This window comes from Balaenoptera ricei, chromosome 12 (assembly GCF_028023285.1).
Source record: "Balaenoptera ricei isolate mBalRic1 chromosome 12, mBalRic1.hap2, whole genome shotgun sequence".
In the NCBI taxonomy this organism is placed as follows: Eukaryota; Metazoa; Chordata; class Mammalia; order Artiodactyla; family Balaenopteridae; genus Balaenoptera; species Balaenoptera ricei.
Window position 1 is genome coordinate 2,278,061 of NC_082650.1, and position 9,704 is coordinate 2,287,764.

The 9,704-nt window shown below is 52.2% G+C and overlaps 1 protein-coding gene across 1 annotated transcript; it reads left to right on the plus strand.

Annotated features, from left to right (window-relative positions):
* Window positions 1-214: 214 nt before the first annotated feature.
* GPR31 (G protein-coupled receptor 31) lies at window positions 215-1,174 on the plus strand. Its single transcript, XM_059941893.1, has one exon. It carries the CDS (start codon window positions 215-217, stop codon window positions 1,172-1,174), a length of 960 nt encoding a protein of 319 aa, XP_059797876.1.
* The last annotated feature ends 8,530 nt before the right edge of the window (window positions 1,175-9,704 follow it).

Sequence of the window (9,704 nt, forward strand, 5' to 3'; positions counted from 1 at the left end):
AGGGCAAAACAAAACTGCACGGGGTTTTTTCCCTCTGCCCCTGATCCTCTTTCCACAGACAAATTTCAGTTTGCCTTTGACTTTATTGGATGCTGGTCAGTGTGCTCTCTGTCCTTCTGTGGGAAAGAGAACAACCTCGGGCCTGCGTCCCTGGCCTCCACTGCGTCCCTGCCCTCCACTGCGTCAGGCTCGGCCGCGGCGGGGACTCGGCCACATGCTGCCACCCAACTGCTCGGTGGCGCACAGCTACGCGGCGGAGGTGGCCACAGCCTCGCTGCTGCTGCTGGAGTGTGCCCTGGGCACGCTGGGCAACGCCGTGGCGCTCTGGACCTTCTTCTTCCGTCTGAAGGTGTGGAAGCCCTACGCCGTCTACCTGTTCAACCTGGTCTTAGCGGACCTCCTGCTGGCTGCCTGCCTGCCCTTTCACGCCACCTTCTACCTGCGGCACAAGACCTGGGGCCTGGGACGTGCGTCTTGCCAAGGGATGCTCTTCCTGCGGTCCCTGTGCCGCGGGGCGGGTGTGGCCTTCCTCACCGCCGTGGCCCTGGACCGCTACCTCCGGGTGGTCCACTCGCGGCTCAAGGTCAACCTTCTGTCCCTGCGGGCGGCCTGGGGGATCTCGGTCCTGGTCTGGCTCATGATGGCAGCCCTCACCCTCGCCCACCAAAGCGTGTTCCTCTCTGAGGCCGAGTGCCCCAGTTCTGAGCCCAGGACGGAGTCCTCCTTCAGCCTGATCTGGCAGGAAGCCCTCTTCTTCCTCCAGTTTATCCTTGCCTTCGGCCTCATCCTGTTCTGCAGTGCCGGCCTCATCAGGACTCTCCAGAAGCGGCTCCGAGACCCACACAAGCAGCCCAAGCTGCAGAGGGCCCAGGCGCTGGTGGCCACGGTTGGGGTGCTGTTCACGCTGTGCTTTCTGCCCAGCTTCCTGGCCCGCATCCTACTGGCCATCTTCCGAGGGGCGCTCAGCTGCGGGGTCCTGAGCTCCATGGTCCACGCTGCTGACGTGACCGGCAGCCTCACCTACCTGCAGGGCGTGCTGAACCCGGTGGTGTACTGCTTCTCGAACCCCACCTTCAGACGTTCCTACCGCAAGCTCTTCTACACCCTCACCCTCAGGGGCCGAAAGCAGGAAGCAGAGGCTCCGGGCTGTGAGCTCAGAGACTCTTACTCCTGAGGATGGCCAGCTACCCGGGGGCGCTGAGCACTCATGATGGTTAGTTAAGATTCCGCACTACAAACTTGAACGCAACTTCAGCAAGTGTCACTGTTGTTTACCAGGATTTCCTTCAGCGATTTTGTGTTGCAGAGCCGTTCATCAAAATGAGCGAGCAGAGCCTCCTTTACGCAATTCCCATGCAGGTTCGATCACTAAATGACTGCGACGCATTCGTAGCTGGAAAAAGATGCTGTGGTGGGCCGGTGACGCAGAAGGTGGTGGAAAGCGGTGTTGCAGACGAGGTCCTGACTCTGTTTGGTGTTGGCAAGTCACTTTATCCTTCTGTGCTTGAATGCAAAAAATGCAAAAACTCTATGCTCTTTTCCTACCTATTGCACAGACTTGTGGTAACTGACATGGGGAAGTGGGGCTTTGGGTCTAAAACAGGTTCTGCAGGGCGTAAGTGTCCTGAGCTCAGTTCTACTTAGCTCACAACTGATTGGTAAACTTGAGCTTCACTTGCACAGATTACACATTACATCCAAGACAACACAGTCAGTGCCCTGGTTTATTATAAGGAATACTTTCCTACTAAACTTCTCAAAATTGCTTCTAGTACCTTTTTTTTTAAGTTTGAATGTCTAAATGCTTTCAAAACTCAATCTGCTTCCCCTGCTCTAAAAAAATCACTGTACTTTAAGCCTCCTGGGAGAAACACACAGTATGAGATACCAATTTGCATGTGAAATGGTGATTTCCACCCAATGGTAACTCCTGAGGATGGCAGCTAGGGACCAGCCCGGGTGCAAGGCCACTGCAGGGAAGGTGGGCACAGGCCCTGGACACCAGCAACAGCTGCATCTTTTCCTCTCACTCTTCTTAAATTATGTCCTGAATTTGTAGCTCATGCTGGTGACAAAGGATTTAGAAAGTCAGCTTCCTATCTGCCTTATCTCTCACTCTCTGTTCAAGGCGGCTGTGCTCTCTCCCAGAGGGACTCACCAAGACGCCTAGAAGAGGCCTGGGGTCTGTGTGTCGTACAGGGTCCCATGCAGCCCACAGCGGGCGGCCTCACCTGGAGCTGCACCTGTACTGCCCCCAGGGAGAGGCCTCTGCTTTTCCCAGGAGGTGGTCCTATGATCGCTGTAATATTTAAGGTTAAAACTGCTGGCATTAAGCAATAGAAAAGGGCAAATCTACACCCTCTCCCGGAGCTGTTTGCCTCCCAGGTAGGTTCCTTACCAGAACCAGACTTGAAATGTGGGCGTGACCCCACTATTGTGCTTCTGAAGGATGTAGACCCTGTTGACACCGGGAGTATAATGTGCCCAATGGTCCCAGGGGAGCGAGGGTCCCATCAGCAACATTGTGCTATTTTCTCGGGTTTTATTTCCTCCTTAGTGAACAGAATTTCAAAGGGCTTAGAAGGGAAATGTGACCAGATGAAATGCAAGGCGGTCGAATAAAATTCTCTGATGGGAACATTCTATGCTGTGTTTCTTCCCTTTCAAAGAAAAGAAATGTCTCCATTTTTCTTCCTTTGATCTTACTGCATATACAATTTTAAATGCTACTTTTAAAAAAATCTAACATTTAATATAAATATTTTCCACATTATGATAAATTCCCCATAAGCATTACTGACGACCTAACCATCTTCCCAGAAGCTGTTTCTTAACCATTTTCCTGCTGATGACATTTAGATTCTTTACTCCCTACACAAGTAAATTCCACACCCTGAGAGCACGTAGCCATCTACAGACATCAGGCGCCCTTAGGCGGGGCAAAGCCAGCTCATGTGGTTGTCTGGACAGGTCTGCTGGCGAACACCGGGCACGAATGCTTCCCACGCACGGTCGGTCCTGCCTGGTTCCCTCCACGATGCTACGGCCAGCGGCTCTGCCTGGCGAAACGGGGAGGCCTCCTCACAGCGTTACTGCCTCTCGGGCTCTTGCTGACCTTCTCCTGGACTCGCTGTGGGATCCGGGAGCTTTTGAAACCCCCATGTCCCGGCTAACCCCGGGCGGCCTGACTCGGCTGGTCTGGGAGACACGGGTCGGTTCAAAGTCCCCTCATTAATCCCACTGCTGTGCAGCCGGGGCTGAGGGTCCCTGGGTTCCTGGCCGCAGTCAGGGCCTTTGGGTCAGCACCTTGCTCCGTCACTTCCCTGCTTTGTGACCCGGGACGATTCACCAAACCACTCTGAACTTTCCTCTTCCGTAAAATGGGGATAATAACAACAGACCGTACGGTATTATTGTGGAGACAAAATAATACATAAAACTCTGTTGGGCACAGAGCCTGGCACACGACGATATTCAGTGGGTGTTACTTTGCTGTTTCCAAGCGATAGTTTTATTCTCTAATCTTTGTTTACGTCTCCAACAGTCTGTGGGCCCTTTGCAGACACAGCTTTTCACCGGTACACCCTCAACCCAGAGCCTCGTGAACTGGGTGTTGAATAGTTCTGCTAAGTCAAAGCTTTATTACTATTCTCTCTTTCTAGTAATTCCCTTCTGCATATTTTCTAAGGATCCTGTGAAAAGGACAATGTTTTGTAGTGAAGCTTCAGGATCCTCTGAACACCCATCTCTGTGGATGTTGTTGTCACTCTGTCTTGTCTCTCCCGTCAGACGCCAGCTCTGCACTCAGACGGTTGTCTTCTCTAAAGACGTAGAGTAACAAGGTTCTCATCTTCTCCAAATTATCTTCTCTGAGAAAGGAAAAGACTCAAAATGAAAGTGTGAGTGAACAGTACATGATGGGCCTCAGAACCACAACGATTTTGCTACCAGTAGCAGATTTTGGTTTCTTTTCCCGTGTGACTCGCTTCTTGTAATACAGCAGGTGCCCAGCCTTGGCTGCGAGGCTTGCAAATCTCAGCACTGTCTTAATCCTGACATATTCAGGAGCCCAGATTTTCATTCGAGTGATGCATTTCTTTCCCTATTCGGATAATGCCATCACTATTTCAAAATCCTGGTCATCTTCGCCTTTCTCTTTCCAAAATCCAGCAGGCCGCTGAGCCCTCCCTCCCTGCACACATCCTGCAGGTGCCGGTGTGCTGTCTGGGACACTCCAGTCTCTGTCTGGGGAATCCCTACCCCCCACTCAGGTCCAGCCTCTGGGACCTACCTCTGACATGCCCCAGCCAGATCCCAGCATAGCGCCTGACTCACCCCAGCCCGAAGGCCTCCCGTGAGCCTCACATCTGCTCTCCCCTCTCCGTCAGCTCCTTGCACGGGGCCTGGCACACAGTAGATGCTTAATAAATCTGTAGAATAAATACATAAACAAATCAACCAGATTTAAAGTTAAAAAGTTAACTTTATCCACTATTTAATAGGTTTAAAAAAAAAATACACTTTGAAAGACTAGATCCAGAGGCAAACTTAAAATTGTATCTTAAAGAATCTTCCAGGGAAACACTAATACAAAGGAAAATATAATTTTCACATTTATTGGAGAAAGCTTTTCCTCTATATTTTCATAATAACTTCTGCCAAGAATTCAGGTAACGATTTTGATTTATCTAAGGGTCGGGATGGTGAACGGACCCCACATTTGGCCGTGGCCTTGGCGGGGACTGGGAAATGCATCACGTACCTCTCAGAGGCTTCCCGAGCACAATGCCAGGGCTCACGGGACCCCGCCAAACAACAGTCACCCTCAAAATGTCTCTTTTATAAAACTGGGGTAAAATATACATAAAAGGTACGATCTTTCCCGTTTTTAAGCACACAGTTCAGCGGCATTAAGTACCTTCACACCATTGTGCAACCATCACCACCATCCATCTCCAGAACGTTTTTATCGTCCCAAACTGACACTCTATCCCCATTAAACACGAGCTCCCCTGCCCCTCCCCCAGCTCCTCCCTCACCACCCTCCTTTCTGTCCCTATGGATTTGACTCCTCCAGAAAATTCACATACGTAGAAGCAGACAGTACTTGGTTTTTTTCTTAATGATTATTTCACTGCACATAACGTCCTCAAATTTCTTCTATGTTGCAGCCTGTGTCAGTCTTTCCTTCCCTTTTAAGGCTGAATAAGAGTCCACTGCACAAATGCACTGCGTTCCATTTATCCATGGGTGTCAGTGGACACGTGGGTTTCTTCCTCTTCTTGGCTGTTGTGAATAACGCTGCTATGAACATGGGTGTGCAAATATCTCTTCAAGACCCTGGTTTCAGTTCTTTTGAGTCTATACACAGAAGAGGAATACTGGGTCCTATGATAACTCTAGTTTTAGTTGTTTGAGGACTCTCCATACTGCCTCCACAGCGGCTGCACCAGTTTACACTCCCACCAACAGTGCAAGGGCTCCAGTTTCTCCACACCCTCGTCAACACTTGTTGTTTTCTGGTTTTGTTTTTTCTTTGTTTGTTTGTTTGTTTCTTAGAGTAGCCATCCTAATGGACGTGAAGTGGAGAAATGCTTCTTTGAAAATCGGGAAATGCTTGATAACGTCAGAGACTAAGAAGAAGACATCCCTGTGCCTGGATCCCGGAACACCAGACCCAGGCCCACCATGAGTTCGTCTGTGGCCACACTGCTCTCTAATCCACCGAGATCTCACACAGTGTCTGTTTCTAAGGCTCTTTTTCACTGAAACCGTAGGCCTGAGGACAAGTGCACCGGGGATTGCCAGAGAAGCCGTCCCCTGGATGCAGAGCCGAGCCACCCCTCCCCCGAGCTCAGGCACAGATGCTGGACGTGCCCTCGGCTCTGAAGTCAGGACCAGATAGGCTGCCATCCAGCTGGGAGTCCTTCAGCCTCAGCTTGGGTTTAGCCCTGCTGCTCTTTGGCCAAGGGACCTCAGACACATCACCTTGTGGAGGTTACGTCTTCATCTGAAAAGTGAGGGTGACGACCCTTTCCTGGAAGGAGGGCTGGGAGGACGGCTGACCACCCAGGGCCATGTCCTGACCCATCCACACTCGATGTCACGGGGTCTTCAGTGAAAGGGCCCCTGCAGAACAGCAGTCTGTGGGCTGTGATCAGAAAACAGGAGAACCGGGAGCTGCGAGGCGCCGTCCATCTTCACACCCTTCCCCTCCCCCAACCTGGTACCCCCAGGCCAGTCTCTGCCCGCTTCTCTCTGCCGCACGCGCCAGCCCGGCCCCGTGGCCTCTCCCTCTCACGCGGGTTTACAGACACTCCTCCATGGTCTGGGCTCTCTTATCTTCTCTTCCTCTGTAATCTGACAGGCTTTCCACTAATCGGGCAGGTGGTCTGAGGGTGTAGATGGTCTACACTCGCACACACAGGGCGTGCTGGACTGCCCGTTGAGTCGTCCAAGTCCAAAATAGTAAAAGGACCAGTAGTTCTTATTTACAAAACCTATGAGGTCAGCAAGGAAAGTACTACCCCATCTGCAAAGGAGTAAACTGACGCTCTGAGGGGTTTGGGAGTCTGGCCACGACCCCGCGGACGCGAGCCGGGTCTCCTGGAGCGAAGAGCCCGGGGCTCCGCACTTGAGCGCCGCTCTCCCAGGTCCTCCTCCTCCCCCTCCTCTCCCTCTGGCCGAGTTTTGCCAGCCAGTACTGGATCCCCTTCTGTGCAGCGTGTGCTGGTACCAGGCTGTCTGGGAAGAGACGACAGCCCTGACGTGCGGGAATCGCGAGGTGTCAGCACTCCCAGGTGGCTGACTTGAAGCTGTGGCCGACTCACAGCGGCTTCCTGAAGGCTCCCCGACGGGCCTGCAGCTGTGGTCCCCCCTCCCCCTGTCCTGGCCATCAGTCCCCGGGAATGACGCGCATCTTGCTCCCGCACCTCGGGTCACCCGACAAGGAGACAAGGACAACACGCAATGCGCTAAGAAGGGAAGAATCTCCCACAGACCTCGGGGCGGGGGGGAGAAGTTCCCACTAAGGGTTGGCAAGGGCGATGCTCGGGAGGGTGTAAGGCGCCCGTGATCCTGCGCCAGCATTTAACCCTGTCAGTCCTGCTCCTTGTCAACCAAAAGTATCACGTGCCCCTTGTGGAGACTTCTGGAAACATCCTGCAAAGAGAGCTTGTCTTAAAGGCCAGTCAAACCCAGGCACCCAGAAGACACCTAGTGGGATGCTTGGAAGCGTGAGCTTTAGTAAGTGGAGGACAACGGGAGATAAGACCTCGGATTTCTGAGGACAACGGGAGATAAGACCTCGGGTTTCTGAGGACAACGGGAGATAAGACCTCGGGTTTCTGAGGACAACGGGAGATAAGACCTCGGGTTTCTGAGGACAACGGGAGATAAGACCTCGGGTTTCTGAGGACAACGGGAGATAAGACCTCGGGTTTCTGAGGACAACGGGAGATAAGACCTCGGGTTTCTGAGGACAACGGGAGATAAGACCTCGGGTTTCTGAGGATAACGGGAGATAAGACCTCGGATTTCTGAGGATAAGACCTCGGATTTCTGAGGACAACGGAAGATAAGACCTTGGATTTCTGAGGACAACGGGAGATAAGACCTCGGATTTCTGAGGACAACGGGAGATAAGACCTCGGGTTTCTGAGGACAACGGGAGATAAGACCTCGGGTTTCTGAGGACAACGGGAGATAAGACCTCGGGTTTCTGAGGACAACGGGAGATAAGACCTCGGGTTTCTGAGGACAACGGGAGATAAGACCTCGGGTTTCTGAGGACAACGGGAGATAAGACCTCGGGTTTCTGAGGACAACGGGAGATAAGACCTCGGGTTTCTGAGGACAACGGGAGATAAGACCTCGGGTTTCTGAGGATAACGGGAGATAAGACCTCCGGTTTCTGAGGATAAGACCTCGGATTTCTGAGGACAACGGAAGATAAGACCTCGGATTTCTGAGGACAATGGGAAATAAGACCTCGGATTTCTGAGGACAACAGGAGATAAGACCTCGGGTTTCTGAGGACAACGGGAGATAAGACCTCGGGTTTCTGAGGACAACGGGAGATAAGACCTCGGGTTTCTGAGGACAACGGGAGATAAGACCTCGGGTTTCTGAGGACAACGGGAGATAAGACCTCGGGTTTCTGAGGACAAGGGGAGATAAGACCTGGGGTTTCTGAGGACAAGGGGAGATAAGACCTGGGGTTTCTGAGGACAACGGGAGATAAGACCTCGGGTTTCTGAGGACAACGGGAGATAAGACCTCGGGTTTCTGAGGACAGCGGGAGATAAGACCTCAGGGTTTCTGAGGACAACGGGAGATAAGACCTCGGGTTTCTGAGGACAACGGGAGATAAGACCTCGGGTTTCTGAGGACAACAGGAGATAAGACCTCGGGTTTCTGAGGACAACGGGAGATAAGACCTCGGGTTTCTGAGGACAACGGGAGATAAGACCTCGGGTTTCTGAGGACAACGGGAGATAAGACCTCGGGTTTCTGAGGACAACGGGAGATAAGACCTCGGGTTTCTGAGGACAACGGGAGATAAGACCTCGGGTTTCTGAGGATAACGGGAGATAAGACCTCGGATTTCTGAGGATAAGACCTCGGATTTCTGAGGACAACGGAAGATAAGACCTTGGATTTCTGAGGACAACGGGAGATAAGACCTCGGGTTTCTGAGGACAACGGGAGATAAGACCTCGGGTTTCTGAGGACAACGGGAGATAAGACCTCGGGTTTCTGAGGACAACGGGAGATAAGACCTCGGGTTTCTGAGGATAACGGGAGATAAGACCTCGGATTTCTGAGGATAAGACCTCGGATTTCTGAGGACAACGGAAGATAAGACCTTGGATTTCTGAGGACAACGGGAGATAAGACCTCGGGTTTCTGAGGACAACGGGAGATAAGACCTCGGGTTTCTGAGGACAACGGGAGATAAGACCTCGGGTTTCTGAGGACAACGGGAGATAAGACCTCGGGTTTCTGAGGACAACGGGAGATAAGACCTCGGGTTTCTGAGGACAACGGGAGATAAGACCTCGGGTTTCTGAGGACAACGGGAGATAAGACCTCGGGTTTCTGAGGACAACGGGAGATAAGACCTCGGGTTTCTGAGGACAACGGGAGATAAGACCTCGGGTTTCTGAGGACAACGGGAGATAAGACCTCGGGTTTCTGAGGACAACGGGAGATAAGACCTCGGGTTTCTGAGGATAATGGGAGATAAGACCTCGGGTTTCTGAGGACAACGGGAGATAAGACCTCGGGTTTCTGAGGACAACGGGAGATAAGACCTCGGGTTTCTGAGGATAACGGGAGATAAGACCTCGGATTTCTGAGGATAAGACCTCGGATTTCTGAGGACAACGGAAGATAAGACCTTGGATTTCTGAGGACAACGGGAGATAAGACCTCGGGTTTCTGAGGACAACGGGAGATAAGACCTCAGGTTTCTGAGGACAACGGGAGATAAGACCTCGGGTTTCTGAGGACAACGGGAGATAAGACCTCGGGTTTCTGAGGACAACGGGAGATAAGACCTCGGGTTTCTGAGGACAACGGGAGATAAGACCTCGGGTTTCTGAGGACAACGGGAGATAAGACCTCGGGTTTCTGAGGACAACGGGAGATAAGACCTCGGGTTTCTGAGGACAACGGGAGATAAGACCTCGGGTTTCTGAGGA